The 17,303-nt window shown below is 38.8% G+C and overlaps 1 protein-coding gene and 1 non-coding gene across 2 annotated transcripts; both read right to left on the bottom strand.

Annotated features, from left to right (window-relative positions):
- Window positions 1-340: 340 nt before the first annotated feature.
- Window positions 341-412, bottom strand: trnaw-cca. Its single transcript has one exon. It is a non-coding gene; the product is annotated as a tRNA-Trp (tRNA).
- A 2,444-nt stretch (window positions 413-2,856) lies between these two features.
- Window positions 2,857-17,273, bottom strand: cul2 (cullin 2). Its single transcript, XM_042510807.1, has 21 exons — window positions 17,193-17,273; window positions 15,828-15,966; window positions 15,397-15,499; window positions 15,185-15,279; window positions 12,376-12,481; window positions 12,056-12,138; window positions 11,614-11,710; window positions 11,049-11,159; window positions 8,373-8,535; window positions 8,115-8,239; window positions 7,600-7,707; window positions 7,332-7,391; window positions 7,110-7,238; window positions 6,832-6,918; window positions 6,585-6,737; window positions 5,478-5,555; window positions 5,316-5,382; window positions 4,873-5,075; window positions 4,520-4,621; window positions 4,291-4,407; window positions 2,857-3,393 (listed from the first exon to the last, which is right to left on the bottom strand). The coding sequence occupies exons 2-21, from the start codon at window positions 15,944-15,946 to the stop codon at window positions 3,262-3,264; spliced, it is 2,238 nt and encodes a 745-aa protein (XP_042366741.1). The 5' UTR covers window positions 15,947-15,966; window positions 17,193-17,273; the 3' UTR covers window positions 2,857-3,261.
- Between the last annotated feature and the right edge of the window lie 30 nt (window positions 17,274-17,303).

Raw genomic sequence — 17,303 nt, 5'->3', positions numbered from 1 at the left:
AATCACTTAAGTGAGTGTACACACACAGATCAACTCCAACAAAGCACAAGCATGCTCAAGACCAGCAAATTCATCATACAATTAACAACATAAGATATATGACACACACAAACATCAATAAATGAATAAAACATGTACAAAATTGTACGGGAGGGGTACATCAGAAGATATTTCTTCATTATTGTAATTTTTTTTTGTTTACAGATATGTAACATAGTTCAGCTCTTTATTTCAGCCAGGGACCCGGAGCATATATGTTGAGGTGGACATTTCATATATGTTTACTTGAATCTCTAATCAATGTAATTATCGTAACCTTCAGATTGCTATTGAAAAGATATGACCCCGACGTGATTTGAACACGCAACCTTCTGATCTGGAGTCAGACGCGCTACCGTTGCGCCACGAGGTCCTGTCTGACATAAACAACTATCTTGAAGGATTATAAAACCATAGTAGCGTAGACTACAATAGGACATAAGTCTTTTCCTGTTTGCTTGTATGTAACTTTTCGACTTATTAGTCTATTTGTGAAATAAAAAATAAAACATGGCGTCTTTGCGACGTATGAAGATATTCTCGAAGCTTCCTCGCCTCCTCCTGGAGAACTGAACAGTACTAAACGTTATGGCCATTCTGTTTCATCTTCCCTCCTCTCTGATAGTAGAGATTTTCTCCCTTTTTTTGAGCTGCGTCAGCACCATGGACAGCTGTCAGCACAACAGCTGGCTCGCTGGCTCACCGCGCGAGTGCTGTCGTGAAATGCTGCGTGGTGGATGCGCATGCGCGCATGGCGCAGTCCTTTTTTTCAAATTACAGCTCGGGCATGTCACATAAAAATACGGGTGATGCTATAGTTAGCCACGCATCTAAAGAAGCTTCAAATTTGTTTCTAGAGGTACTAAATAACTCACTATTACTTAAGGGACTGTTCATTACTAATAAGAAGGGAGGAGGTGGTGTAAAATGGACTTCAGATCATTTTTAAGCACTGGGGAGGTTACTTTTTTTTTAATTGGTCTGGTGGAGGGACACTTAGCTTCAGATGGTTGTATTTCGTTTTTATTCTAACCCCCTGCTTTCGACGCTTTTCAAAAGTAATGAAACCTTTGACCCTGGAGCAAATTAGTGAGATTCCTTTCAAAAACATGGAAAAGAAGCCAATGGCGGAGACATTTTTTCTTTTTTGGCTATATAAAGGTGGGGCTCTGAGGGTCTATTCTGCGGGAAATTAAGCACACACTGGCCCCTAAACTTTTTTAAATCATGCGTCACACTTCAGAGAGAGAGAGAGATTTATAACGAAATTTAAAAATATTTAAACTCACTTGCTCTGGTAGGTGGAGGAAGCGGGCTCCTCCCTGTCCTGTTCCTCCTCAGGTGTGGACGAAAAGTTATCCAAAATGGCCAGCACATTTTCTGTCCGTGGGCGTTTGAAAATGAAACGGTCCATTTTGACATTTAAATTTCCCAACTTAAATTCGGTTAGCTACTAGCTAGTTTTGACGGCGGTAAGCGGTAAATGTTAGCACGCGAGTGACGTCAGTGACGCAACGTGATAACCTTACGTCAATTACCAACCAGGAAATTTAATCAATGATACACGACACTGCATTACGCTGTTAGGATCATGTATTATAGGCGCTGTGGGGCCTTGTCAGGGAGAGCGTAGTGTACCATGGATTTATTATGTAGTGTACAGGCAAAATTAAAGCAGTTATTATTAGTTATTAATTATCATAATTACACAAATAAAATATGTTGCAGAATTATAGAATCTTTTAAGCAATTTTCACCAAGTCTTTTCTGCCCTGTTTGCATTTTTCTTTCTTTTATTATTATTATTATTATTATTATTATTATTTTAACACATTTTCAGGTAATTGACTTGAACTTTTTTTTTTTTTTTTAATTTCTTAAAATGTTTGGGTCATTTCTTCTGTTTTGTTGCATATTGCATCCCTCCCATGTTTTGGAAAGAAAAATGTTGCCATGTTTTCTCCACTATTTGCCTCCACTATTTCCCCATTTACCATGTAAGTATCCTAATTTTGTTGCTGCAGATTCCTGAGTTAAACACTGTGCTGTGTTTATGCCATGATAAAAAGACTTGAGAACTAGTGTTCAGTGGTCTCATTGCAAATGCAGAACGTAGCCATTGTTGTTTACAGTTTCAATGTGCTCCTTTGTTCCTCCTCTGTTTTCAACAAACAGATCAGAGCCCTTTGTGTTTTCTCCTCTCTACATATCAGAGCTGCAGCAAAGTCAATTGCTTTTCTAAACAATGACGGTAACCCACTCAGTAAAAGTAAAATCGCAGTAAAAGCTTCGTAGTATTGCTATCCGTTTCATGATTTTTTAATTTTAGCCCATATTGATATTGTTGCATCCAGCTGTGACTAACACACTGCTTGATCAGTTGTCCAAATTCTGGCTTTTGTTTTTGCAGCAGATCAGCTTAAATGAGACTGATTACAGCGTTGGCAATGGACAAACTCAGAGGAATAATAACATTTCCATATCAGAGGACACATTAATTGACAAACACCAGAAATGAGTGACATATGGATACACTTGACAAACGTTTACATAAAATCTTTCAGTGTTTTTATTTATTTATTTGACAAGCAGCAGGATCATGTTTGTCACCTCATTTTTTTCTTTACATTTCAAAGTAGATACAATAGTAAGTATACCAGATTTATTACAATAGTTTTTTTTCCTAACTTCAGTACATTTAACAAAGAAAGAAAAATAAACACACAACAACTGCAAACGTGAGAAAAGAAAGCATGTTTTTTTAATGTGTAGCCACCAATGTGTCATTGATGTCACAACTACCTCTTTCCCCCCGGTTTCTTTTTTTTCCTTTATATTCGGTCGACTAGTATGTTTATCAGCTCTTTCCTCTCCATCAGCTATAGGCATTTTCTTTTTGTCGTTTGACGCACAGGTGCGTGGCACTGGTGATGTTGTAAACAGCTTAAAATCAGAAGGTGGGTGGGGTTGGGAGGAGGTCTTGTGGGTGGTGGTGCTAGCTTGCTGTCTGCCGTGACACGATGAGCTTTCTTATTTTCAAAGATGGAGGCACCAGTCCTGCTTTTAGTCATCGCACAGAATCACAGCAGACAGCCACAGTCCGAAACCTAAATGGATGAATGAGTCTGTTTTGTTATTTATTTGATGTTTTAAACCTGCATCTGCCGGTCAGTCACACAGGCGAGTGTTTGTGTGGAAGTGCTCCTGGCTTGGCCTTTTTGCCTACGCCACGTAGCTGTACTCGTCTGCTGAGGTCTGGCTCCGTTCGATGTACTGCTTGTCGATGAGCACCTCGATGCACTTCTTGATCATGCTGATACTTGGGTTGAATCTGGCTTTGGACTGATTGATGACCTGCACACAGGGAAATTTGGAAAAACAGTGATTAAAACCCTTTGAAACCTGATCAAATTTCTTTGATTTCTTTAAAAAAAAATGGGGAGAACTTAACAAGACATAGCCCAAAAAACTGCAAAGAAATCAGAAAAAAAGTCACAAGAAAATTACCTGAACACCCCCCACCCCCAAAAAAAGTTCAAATGAAATTAAAAAAAAGACCTAAAAAGTGCTAAAAATGTATATGTATTTATGCATATAATTTTTTTGACATATTTTAAAAAATATTATAAATATACTTTCCTGGACATTTCCCCTGCCAAAAAAAATCTAATAATCCTCCCCTCTTTTTAAAACAGTTTGTAAGTATTTTCTTGTTACCTAACCAAATTGAAACATATTCCAGTTACGTTTAGTTGACAGCTACAGAAAATATATTTGGCGTTATGCATTACATGGAGGGTTATTCACAGAAAATCACTGTAACAATGTCATCACACACAACAAAATAAAAAGACTTTCCAAAACTTTCAGTGTTTTTTCCCAGTTCTAAGACTTTTCTGGGCCCAAAAAAACTCGAAAAACACCACTCTGAAATTACATGACTTTTGTGGGAACCCTGTTTAATATTTAGGGACACATCTAGGGATGTATGAATGTACTATGTATACAAATGTACATGTGTATATGTTGTACATATTTTGTGAATCTGTATGATTTTTTTGTGTGAGACAGGAAAATGTACAGGTTCTGAAAACAAAAGTCCCTCCTGGGATGAAAAAGACAATTGATAAAGAAAACAAATAGCACTGTGCTTGAAAAGTTTGGCTTATTTAACTACCTAAAAATGGCAAAAAAAACTGTTTAGGATAACAAAATGCTTATATCCCTAAAACAGAGGTCTTAAAAACCCACCTCCTGGATGAGGGCGTTGTGTCGCAGCACCTTGCGGGCCTTCATGATTCTCACTATAGCAGCTTGTAAATACATTTTGCGGTCCTCGTCTACGGCGCTCCTTGTCTGCTCCATCTCCTAATTATCAGATATGTGACAAGATAGATTTCATTAAAAAAAGCTATCAAACAACGGGGCAACAGCAAAGCTGGAGAAAACCTCAAGAAAGGTGGAGAACCATTTGTCTAACCTGTGGTGTGTCTTTCTGCATTGACGTTGTGATCTTGAATTTTGTCCTTTTACTGGTGAAACTCATATTTAATGAAAACGTGGACTCGGTTTCAATCTCCTCCTGTGGGCAGAGGGGAAAACATCCTGTATTCAAATAATCACCATTGCTTTCCAGACGTCTGAAATAAAGTTATGGTGAAAGTATGTGCACTGTGAGTTGATAGGGAAGAATATGAGGTATATGTCATTGGCTTGACAAATACTTGACAAGGCATTTGGTATATAACAACATAAACTTCCCCATCAATACCAATTATGAATGACAAAAAACTACGCCAACAGAGCTTCAGATTCCTCTTGTTGCACATGAACCTTTTGCAAGTCGTGGTTAAGCATCTTGACGTCCAGCAGGGACTTTATGGTCTTCTGTAGCTCCTTCTCGTTCATCTGGGTGCCGTCCTGCAGCTCCTTGTAGGTCACCGTCTGACTGTTGTTGAAGGCCAGCAGCACAGCCATCTGGTAGGTGGTCACCATGGCAACGTAGGGCTTGGACAGGTAGTTCATCTTCACCTCACCTGATTGAGAAGGGAGGACGCAGGTGAGCGGTGTTGCATACGATTGAAACAACTTGATAACTAATTTACGCTATTTCTGTGAATATCCTTGATTATGACATATAAATATATTATAATACAAAATGTTTCAATCTGGGCATATTCATTTGCAGTTCCACTTTAAATTACAGGCTCAGAAAGATTTTTACATTCAGATCTTGTATAATTCTGCTTTAAATAGTGTATGTGTGTTTAAGTTACCTGTGCAGAGATAGTGCAGCCAGGTCAACTTCCTCCCACTGAAGTGCTGATTATAGAACAACTCAAACTGTAAAAAAGGAGGTGAAGACAGAATTTATTTTGCAATGTGCTTCTTTAAACAGTAAAATCCTATATAGCTGTGCTCTGCAAAAGCAAACTCACCATCTGCACACTCTTCTCTAGTTCTTGAGGGATGGCGAATGTGGAGGAGGGGACGTGTGTGAGAGGCCAGGCTCCAGCCTGCAATCACATGGCATTTAGCCACCATAACATGTTTACTCAAAACACGGGAACAAAAGCTGTTGTTGGTAGAAGCCAATCTGATAAAACCAGGGTAAATATAGAGATTCGATTGAAAGCACAAAGCACAGAAGGTTGTACTAGTCCCATGCAATTAGGGCTTTAGAATATAAATAGCATCATCACAAAAGATGTCATAACCTCTGGTAATTTGTAGTAATTAAGGAGGTCGTCTGATCTTGATCCTGTGCAAGTCTGTCATGTCTGTAATTTGTCAAGTAAAATTTTCATAGCAAGTAGGAAGTAGTAGGAATCAGATCACAGTAAAAAACTGTATGGGCATGTCTGTAAAGGGGAGACTCATGGGTACCCATAGAACCCATTTTCATACAAATATCTTGAGATCAGAGATCAAGGGACCTCCGGGAAATGGCCAAACTGTTTTTCTATTGCCAAAGTTGAGCCTAGGTTTGTAGAATTATTCAGCCCCCTTCCTGAGATTTAAAAAAAAACAACAACAACAAACAACAACAACAACAATTTTTTACACACCTTTTTTCTGCTACTTTCCCTGTCAAGCATTATAGAAAGCTGCGTTGAAAATTAGGTGAAAGTTTTGACAGCATTTTGAGTGTAGGGGGCTCACTTTGCTACACAGCATGGCTACCAATTCACAGAAGGAGCAAGATCAAATTCACCAGAGGAGCAAAATGTCGAAACATGATAAGGTCACTGACATGTAACATGTTGCAGAATGGTTCTGTTTGTTTACCCCCATTCATAAAGAAAAAATATGAGTGGTGCTAAGCAACGTTTCGGTGTTGTGTAGAGTGGAGTTATAAATGATTGTGCACATGATGTTCAGGGGATAATGTCCATAACACAGGAAACACAGAAGTGGAGGGGTTAATTTGTAAATCACATGAGGTCTCTTGGTAATACGAGTCCCGTGCAAGCAGGGCTTTAGATTTTAATCCTGTGGCTGCTGTCATGACTGAGGTATGTCAGCCACATCAGAGTCCTCCTCACCTGTAATACGTAGATCTGGAAGCTGATGCCGAGGTCCACCACCGTCTCCTGCGTCTTGATGAAATTGTTGAACTTGTTGTTGAGGTCAGCGCTCACGCTCATGTCTGTGTACATTCTGTGGAGTTTGCTTGTGAACTCGTAGCCACAAGCTTGCTGTGGAAACAAAAAGAAACCGAGAGGTAATACATTCAAAAAAGTATCAGACATATGACAGGTCTTTGTAAATAATGTTCAGCTTTGCATTTACCTTTAGTTTGTTGATCATGGCTTCTTCTGAGTCCATTGACAATGATAAACCGTGTATTAACCGCTTTGCTAGCATTCTGGCATAAAACTGTGGGAAAACAAAAAGACTTGAAAAACTTAGTATTTTGGGACTACTGAAGAAACTAAAAATGAACACACTAATACTTCTAGAGCTATTTTGGGTTCAAAATCACTCTCTCCTTCAAGGTTTCTAAACCAGAATATCACTACATATTTTATTTTTTTGCTGTGTCCAAGCAAAAGAGAAATGCTGGTCACCTTTTGAAAGATGTCCTTGTCGTCTATGTACTTGAACACTGTGATGAAGCTCGTCAGTTTGTCCTCCACCTCATTCTCTGTCATTCCCTTTGCAGACTTTTTCAGCAGATTGTCACAGTATTTCGCCAGCTGCACAGAGACACCAGGAGGGACATGACCTGGTCAATGCACTGTGTGTAATACTGAGTATTTACATGTGTGTGTGCGTGTGTGTGCACTCACCAGTTCAGGGGCTTTACAGATGGACTTGGGCTCCCTGAAGTTCACCACAGACGTCAAAGCCTGGGAAAGACACATCAAATAAACACAGTCCGTCCAATAGTGGCAAAAACATTAACACATGTACGTAGTTTGTACTTGGATACATGTAAAACTGTAGATTTGCAGTCACAGAATGTATATAAAACTTGCCAAAACCTCACTTTGCCATTAAGTGACTGTTTTGAGTATGTTAATGAGGCAGCAGCTGTTACAGTCTGGAGTTTATTACCTTATCGAGTGCGCTCATGAAGTGCTGATCTCCGTTTAGAACTGTGTTTATGAGCTGAACAAATTTACTGTGAACCTCTAGCACTGACTCCACAAACAGGGTTGGCATCTATAGAGGCCACAAGAGAGACAAAGTTGCATTAAAAGATAAGTTATACACAGCATTTGCAAAAGTTGAAATGGTAATTCTCTATATTTCAAAGAAATGGGGCCATACAGGCAGAGTGTTGCAGCCTCTATGTAAGAAAAGTGACAAAATATATTTTCCATTTTCCATATTATCCAAAAACATCTCATATAACACTGAAGGCCACATTTTAACTTGTAATGTTTTATCATATGAAAAATAAATTAAGGAGTCAAAACAAGCTTCAACAGTACAACTACCTCAAAAAATGAAAGTGGTTTTGCATGTTCGAAGCCTTTCCCGAGTTATTTCCCAGAAAACAGCCTGAAAATCCATTATACTGTATACAAGTTTTGGCATATATGCACATGCAGCAATGTGGCACTAACGTTTTCCTGAGAGAGGTTACTGGTGCCTCGGATGCCCTCGTTATGAATATGGACCTGCAGCTCCTGGATCATGTGGGGCAGCCCGTTGGACACGGCCCGCAACAGAGTGTACATGTTGGCCATGTCTAGACAAAAACAACACACACAGTTTGATCCTAGTGCTACAACCCAATGTGTATGGTGCTTAAGTGTAAATATATTAATCATTCACTCAATGCTAAACAGATCTGTGCATCAGGACACAAGACGGACACTGACCATCTCTCTTTTCCTGCCGAATAATGCTCTGGCACTCCCCATGCAGGAACTGCAGATGGTCTGCCACCATCCTCTGCTGGCATTCATGGATGACTTTGGCATAGGAGCTGGGGTGCAGGTACTTCCGACATCTCATCTCTTCATCTTTCAACCGACCCAAAACCTAGGGAGAGACAAAGACGGAAAAGAGGAGAGCATGGGATTAGTTTTTCAAACACAACAGATATCCAACATATCTGTAATTACAAAGCATCTGCAGTTTTTTAAAAAAAGAGAACTATATGATTTTTATAATACATTGCTCAAATGTCTTTTCTGCATATGTGGATTAAATTGACAGTGTCCAATGGGAAACAAAACTGCCACTATCGCTTCTTTTGGTAATATTTCACAGTTCTTTTAGGAGTCAAATTTATTGATAATGCAAGAAGTTTTTTTCCAATTTCACAAAGCCTACCGTCATTTTTTTGCATCTCAACATATTGAACCACAACATATTGCTATACCCCCATTGACTTACAAATTTTTATTTCATATCTAACTCAGTGCTTACTTCATCTTTATGTTTTTTTTTTATAGAGAAATAGAACATGTGGTTAATTGATTTTCATTTATTTACCTAAAACATTCAATTCTAGCAAAATGTGAAATTATTATTAGCAAGAAATCTTAAAGTTAATTACAAAAAGCCTGGCCAAACTGACCAGTCTCATTCAACCACTAAAATATCTCAAACAGGCCTACACAGAATGAGGAAAATATGCGATAAGTGATAACTTTGTTGAAGAACGTGATAACAATATTAATTGTTATAAAAAGACATTAAAGCATACTCAGCTCTGCTTTCCTGCTGCTAGCAGTATACTGCTAACAAAGTGCTTGTTTAATTAAAAAAATGAAAGCTAATTATTTCCAACATTCTTTTATGGAACAAATTGAACACTGGACTGAACACAAAAGGCATCAATAAAAAGAGTGAAAGTTATTTTCAAGTGCATTTTTCTACTTATACTCTTTTTCAAGTTCCTCAAAAACCCCTGAGTGCAATATCACAGTCTTTCATGACATATTTGTCACCCCAGCTGACACTGCAATGACAATACAAAGATGAAACATTGTGCAGCTCTTCACCCGAAAGCTAAATGCTAAAGAAATGCATCAAATATAAATCACATTCTTTCCACTCACGACAAAACTGTGACAAAGCAATGCAGTTGTCTTAATGCTGCTGGCACCAAGAATTTGTTTCACTTCCCAGCTTTGCCTTCACTAGACATTGTACAGTATAAGAAACCTGTAAAACCTATTTAAACTGTATAAAACATATTGGCCAGAACTTCATTCTGTGGTGTCACTATGGTTAGCTGGTATGTTTATGTTTTGACATAATTCAAGCACACACGCAGCACACAGCAGGTAAGGACAAGCAAGGCAGAAAAAAAGAAAAAGCTGCCTCCCCACAGCTAAAAACTGGGTCAGATAAGCAACTGTGACTGACCCTGTCCAAACAGGAGGGGACTGTACTGTACTACAGTGTCTGCTGCTGCTCTGTCACAGTCATATCACATACTGTCCTTATGCCTGGTAAGGCTTTAATGATGATCCTGTTTACAGGCTGCAGGCATTAATCTATCAGAGAAATCTGATTATTCCCAGAATGAATAAATGAGAAAGAAAGAGAAAGAGAAAGAGAAAGAGAAAGGGAAAGAGAAAGAGAGAAAGAGAAAGTGAGACAGAGAGAGAGAGAGAGAGAGAGATATATAGATATAGAGAGAGAGAGAGAGAGAGAGACAGAGAGAGAGAGACCATGGCAGCTGAAGTTGCCCAGGGGTCTGTGATCTCAGCCATAGCGAGTTAACAGTAGAGCTAATACTCAGATTAAAACTCTTATGTCACCAAACTGAGGTGACCTGACAGTTCTCTCTCTCTCTCTCTCTCTCTCTCTCTCTCTCTCTCTCTCTCTCTCTCTCTCTCTCTCTCTCTCTCTCTCTCTCTCTCTCTCTCTCTCTCTCTCTCTCTCTCTCTCTCTCTCTCTCTCTCTCTCTCTCTCTCTCACACACACACACACACACACACACACACACACACACACACACACACACACACACACACACACACACACACACACACACACACACACACACACACACACACACACACACACACACACACACACACACACACACACCCCAGGGTGAATGTACACTCATATGACGGATGCTGGTGTACACACAAGCATACCAAGCTAAATTCACAGTATTTGTCCTGAACTCAACTCCAACTGCAAGCAAAGTGCTGCATCAACGAATCACAGTAGACTCAGGGTAGACATATTTTTTTTTTTTTAAAATGTAAAAAAAACAAACAAAAAAAATTATCAGCTGTCCCTAAGTTGCCTTTTAGCTTCCAAACTGAAGAGCGCAACCAGAACCCCATTTACATGAGCATGGGGGGAGCTCATGCCTTTCTCACTAAAAACAGAAATGATTTAAACTGAATGTGGGGGAGTTTGTGAACACTACAAATATAAACACACATATAAAATAACACAAAAGCAAGTGGGTTAATAGAGAATACATATCCTCTGTGCCACAAAAGCAGCAGCACACAGGCTCACATGGCAGCTTAAACACACACAACACTCACACACTTGCATTATGGCTCAATCTAACCTACCTTCTCCATATACTGTGAGCAGTTGGATTCTTGCAGCAGATTGGAGGCTTCCTGTTTGTAATACTCTCCCGTTTTTGTCAGAAATGGCCCTTCGAAGATTTCCTGATAAAACTGCAACACAGACAGAAGATTAGCACAGAATATAGTATACACGGACATACACATGGTGTGGGTTGCAGAGTGTTGGAAATAATGGTTGTAGAGATGTCCCCCTTCTCTGCAATGCTTCTTTCTGTGTTGTGATACGGCTGGTGGGTGTAGTTATGTCAACAGAAAATAGTTCCTATATAAAACTGTTCGAGATCTGTGGATTATCTTGAGGAGCTGGGTCGAGATTTCCAGAGGCATATCTGTTGAGTTTTTCAAACATGTTTTTGGCAGTCACACCACAAGTATCTAGATTAATAAACAGCACTACAGATAAGAGAAAAATATGTGTTTTTGATATTGGGATGAACTGTAATTTCAAGTACTGCAACAAAAAATCTGTAATTTAACAATCAGATATATAAAAAAAAAAAATGCAAGGAATTGTAATGCTCGGGGTCAGTATGTGTTGGCTTACCTTTAGTGGAAACTTCTTCTTGTACTGTTCAACATGAACAAAGGAGTTGATGACCCCGTGGATTACCTTCTGGTTGGGGTTCTCGCCACAACGATCGCTGTAAGACATGACGAAGCTAGCGTAAGCCATGATGTTTGCATTGTTTTTTTTTGTTTCTTTTAGCTGAGCACTGAAATCATCAGCATAGTGTGAACAGTGTTAAGTGTAGGTTAAATACTGCAGCCCAATTAGACTACATTAACACTGTCAAAGGGCTAGAACTCAGGCACTGTAATTGTAACAGTTAAACACAAATGAGTGTACAATTAGATTACCAGCACTAAATACACTATTCCTCTCAGTGGTAACATTGCAGAAGGACAGAAATCTATATCACAGCTATTCAAGAATTTCAGATTTTCAAAAATTGTTTCTTGAGGCTAAGCTTGTGGGAAGAACATACTTTTTGATTTCATTAAGCAACATCCGGATGAGGACAGCCTGAAGGGGCTCGATCATTAGCCTTCTCCACATATCTAACGCCAACTGCAACAACAGAGAAAAAATATTATACAACAATAATACAGACAAATCTTAGCTTGGGTAATTTTATCTGGGCGGTATAAGATGAAACTTTTTCCGGGTACTTGATTCCCACCGATTCCCAATAATCGCTCCATCAATCTGTGCATGAGCTCTCTTTATGTTTAACAACCCCAGAGGGCGCAGATGTGTCAATGTGCAGGAAATGTTTAATGCCAGAGCAATAAAAATCAGTCATACCTCTCCGATCTCCATGAGCGGCTCGTTCATGTCCACTCCCCCGTAGCCGTACTGTAGGTCTGCTTCTGTTAGTTTGTTCTTCTTGATGAACTGAGTGTTGAGATACCTGATCAAAGTGGGGTAGGAGGTCAAATGTTAAAATATCAAGAATATCAAGTGTATGTGTTACTAAACACTTATAATAAAACAGGGCTGTTGCCGAGGGCCACCAGTTGCAAGATGAGTTCATTCACTCACAGAGGCTATGTGAGACGGTCATTCTTTGGTTGCCCTATTGGTCACTCACTCACTCTGTGGCTATTGAATGGCAGGTTGGCCAATGAAAGCAAACAACATCCAGGATTACTGGACAACTAATGAGCTGGAGGCAGCCACACAGGCATTTTTATGAACATTATATTGAAAATACTTAACATATAAAGCACAAACGTGACACTTGGTATATGAAGTTTCCTGTTTATTTTAGGGGTGATTAATGGCTAAATCTTTAGGGATCTCTGTTCTCTACAGAATGTGACTGTTGGAAAGTTTATGGTTGGCAAATTCTTAATAGTGACACAGAGTGGTTATCAAAATAGTCAAAAGCAAACTTTGGAACTCATAGGTTACATTCATGTGTTTAGACTATGGCTGCAAATTGTAAGCATGTACCATAATCGATTAATAGGTAAAATTCAAAATCAATTAAATGTTATTTGAAGGAAAAAAACAAAGATTTTGCTTATTTCATACAATACAAAATGTGTTTTCTCATCATCCACAGTTTAGACCCAACATTAGTGCCATTTAAGCTACAGTTAGTAACCTTTATGAAAATAAGTTTTTGTCATATTTGCTAAAACTGTCAATACATTCACAAAGTATTACAGGAGACAAACAGCCTGTCAAAAAAAATCATGACCATCTGCCTCCTTCTATTGCCTCTCAAGGAGTTTTTCACGCAGCTGTCAATCATTTTTAATCAAAGCTCATGAACTGCAGTCAAATTGCAAAATTAGGCATCGGCGATCAAATAAGAATCAAGATTCTGTTACTGCGTTGCTTATTTCTCTCCTCAGAGATTTTCAGACACATATTTTAGTATACTGTTTAGCTTTTCTAAAAGTTGTCAACTGTTGCCTTAAATGCTCAAACATAGGTTATTTATATCTGTTTGAACAGACAGATTAAGTTTTTTCAGATATTATTACGAGAAAAATCTCTTTTCAATTATGCATTAATCAATATTTTCAGTATAATAACCCTGAATCAAATGACTTTTTCTTATGTGAAAAGAGCTGATCGAAGCCCAAAAATCACTGAGCATTATATCATTCAAGTCTGCAGCTCTACAGAGCACTGTAGCACATTGTTTTGGTTTCACAGCCCACACATTCACTGTATGGTTGTGTCTCACAGCGCTCTCATTAACCCTCTGCAGGCAGCAGTTTCAGGCAAAAAAGATCTGATAATCCCTCAGTGCAATACCTGCCCAGCACCGAACAGCAGACAGAGTAATCTTGTTGGCTGGCAAACACGGTTAACAATCAAGGCAGCTCACAGAACATAGTAAATGCAGCTATGACAGAAGGCTGAGCTTCTGTCTCACTGGAAAACTTTGATACAAAGCAACAAAGTGTCGACATGAGGAAGATTCATTTCATACTGTGGTCACTAATTCATATGACAGACACTTTGATGTTGAAACGCATACACTAGAATTGTGTCTCAACGCATCTCTGCTGAGTTTCAACATTTCTCGTGCGAGCAGCAGGACAGCTACCAGACAGACTGACACACACATTTTGATGGCTTTCATCACACTGATCTATGTTGGCTGATTGAGTCCACCTTAAATGATGTGTAGTTTTCACAGATGTGCCATCTGCTTCTATCAGCGGTATAGCAAAAACCTTCAGCCTGATTTCTCTCATACGGTCGAGCCTTGAAAAGCACGAAACACCAGCACCAAGTGTTAAAGGTCTGCCAACACAACGGCTAGTGTTGAGTACCACTAACCATGAAACCTGGACAGCAGAATTGTGATTGAATGTGTTAATAGTTTGTTTTTATTTAGTTGGCACTTCAGTCCATGCTGAACGACATGATAATTTGTATTTGACAGGATGCAAACGTAGACATATATTCACTAACATCAGGTGAGGATAATAAGCCACTCTCTTCTATTTTAAGAACTGAACACTAAGATGTCACCACTAACACTGTTACACTGCCCTCCCTCTCTCACTCTGACATAATAAATTACAAAGGCATATGTATGCACAGACAGTCTGGTGGGAAGTCAACATAAAAATAGACCTGAAAGCTCTCCAAGGGAGTATTGATTTAGAGCAGATCAGCTTTTCAAAGTATTATCTTAAGGGTACAAAAACGTTCTTCTAGATCGTGATAGAATTAGTACACATCTCAGGGCCTTGACACATAGAGACAATTTTAAAGAGCCAGGGCTGACAAAGACAGACGCGTGCTTTAGCTCACAACTTTTGTTAAAAGGTGTATTTGAACACACCACACTGACAATAGCAGGCTGATTACAGACACGTCCTTCATTTATACTTGTAAAAAAATTTCAAAGAGACAACAAAACAAAGTGCTGATCATATAATCAGAGTAAAAAAAAAATAAGTGACATTTGCACCCAAGTTCTGCTTTCTTTTTCTTTTTAAATTGTGGTCTTTTGTTTGTAAAAATAAAGGTGGAGGAGAAAAAACCCCACAACTAAACGGTGACTCAGTATAGTGACTCACTGATATCAAATACTATATCAGTCAAATAGAAACAACGAACGTGAAAAAGGCAGCAATGTTACCTGTACAAGCAGTCCATGTAGTCAGCTCCTTTGCTGTACTCGTCCCAGTATCTGTGGTACATCACTAAAACCTTCTCCTCTGACTCCAGGACTTTCTAAAATGCACACAAGCATAACATGTGTTATAGGAAGAAGCATAATGCAGGAATAAAAGAAAACGGGCTCTGAAGGATTTTCTTTGCCAGCCGTCACAGAGCTTTGTGAGTGCTTACCTTGTATAACTGCCGAACATGATTTTCAAGAAACACCTTGGTCTCTGTGTATAATCTCTCACCCAAAGGCTCTGGGTATGCAACGCACAAGGCATAAATGTCACTGGTGTTGGAATTTAGGATAAATAATGAGAAAAAACATGATTACATGCACTGAGGTAAGTGTACACTTAATAAAGAAGTAGTATGTGTATAATAACAGATACAGTTAGTAATGATCTACAAATAAATTAAAAGTTTAATGCTTACATTCTATCTGAGCTCATTTTACACTGACATTAGTTGTATGTTTTAAGTCAAATACATAAAGCTCCATGCAAGCTGACATTTGCTTTACTATATAGAGCAGCTGTGTGACTTCCTGTTCATAAACCCTAGAATCTTGGGGCTGTAGTTTAAATTTCAGGATAGTGGAATATGGCATAGGATACGAGAACCGATCATTCCACGTGGCTCTCTCCACATAGTCGAGCATCACAACAGCCTTGATTGTCGTCAGTAGCTTGTTCCATGTCTCGTCGAAATCCACCACCCGCGGCTTTAAGGACATTGTACAGTTTCTCTTTCAGCCTGACAGAAAAAAAGAAAAACAGGAACAGAAGTGAGTACAGGAATTTAAAAAGATCACATTAGTTGCTTAACTCATAGATTCGGTTTCTTATTAATCATGTTATCACGTAACCATTAACTTACCACCCTGCCATGTTTACTGTTAAAAGCAAATGTTCCCTAAATGAATAGGTAAAATCTGTAGTGCACCAGTCTTAAGTAGCAGGATCAATGCAAATAAAATACAGAGGTATCCATAGCAAGGTGACAGAATAAACATAATGATCAAAACATTTTGAAGTCATTTTTATGAAGTCCATGACACTAATATATAATGTAGGATTTAATTACTGATATAGTAATTACAATTTCAAATCTAAAACTTGTTGTCATTATTTTTAAAATAACTTTTTAATTTCTCAACATAAGGAATTGAAAGTAGCTTTAATGATGAGTAACTATATTACATATCTGAGTATAGAGCAAAGTGAACATGCACATCAACAGAAATGAGTTTATTAAAGAGCCTGCTTCAAAAAAGCTGCTCACATTACAGTGGTAGCAACAGATGAGATAATCACTGTGCTCAAGTTCATGGAGGTAATGGTAACGTTCATCAGCAGTGAACATACTTGGGTAATCATCAGATATCAATATTATTGTAGCAGTGCATCTTACCAGGCGAGACTGCTGCATATAATAATATATAAACTTCCATATATGAGCCAGAACAATCACAGATTACCTACAAGTAGGAGAAGCTAGGCCCTGTGTTGTTTCTCGTCATTCATACCAGTTGAATTCACGTCAGTGAAAACATTGCAACATCATCATGCACAGTTTTCCTTGCTATCCATTTCACATATGCCGATATCCGTCTTTCAAAGGACAGTGTTAATGTTACTTAATAAACAGCCTTCTTTAAGTCATGATAAAGGCAGCCAAAGTAAGGTTACTAGCTAGCGGAATGCCAATCCCAAAATAGGATGGCTAGCTAAAAGGCTAGCTAGCTTCTAGCTAGCATGCTATCTCTTCCTGCTCCAGTCCCAATAGTTTGTTGAGGCACTGGCTAAAACCTAGCTGTTAGTCGGCTAGCGGCAAGCTAACGATAGCTCGGCTATCGCTAGCAAATGGTCATCTTCTTTGCAATTTCCACACATTTGAACTGACAGCTCGGCAAAACATGGTACTGTTGTTAAGCAAAAGAGGTTACTGAGGCCGAGCATGGACTTTTAAATAGTACGTACCTCTGTTCAGTATTTATTTGTTATAAAACTCAAGTTTCTCCGCTGTCACAGGCTTGATTTGTCTCACTTACAGGTCTTCCCTACCTCTGGGATGATACCATAGCACTATGT

The sequence above is a fragment of the Plectropomus leopardus genome, chromosome 21, assembly GCF_008729295.1.
Source record: "Plectropomus leopardus isolate mb chromosome 21, YSFRI_Pleo_2.0, whole genome shotgun sequence".
Lineage (NCBI taxonomy): Eukaryota > Metazoa > Chordata > Actinopteri > Perciformes > Serranidae > Plectropomus > Plectropomus leopardus.
This window is presented reverse-complemented; position numbering and strand designations above follow the sequence as displayed.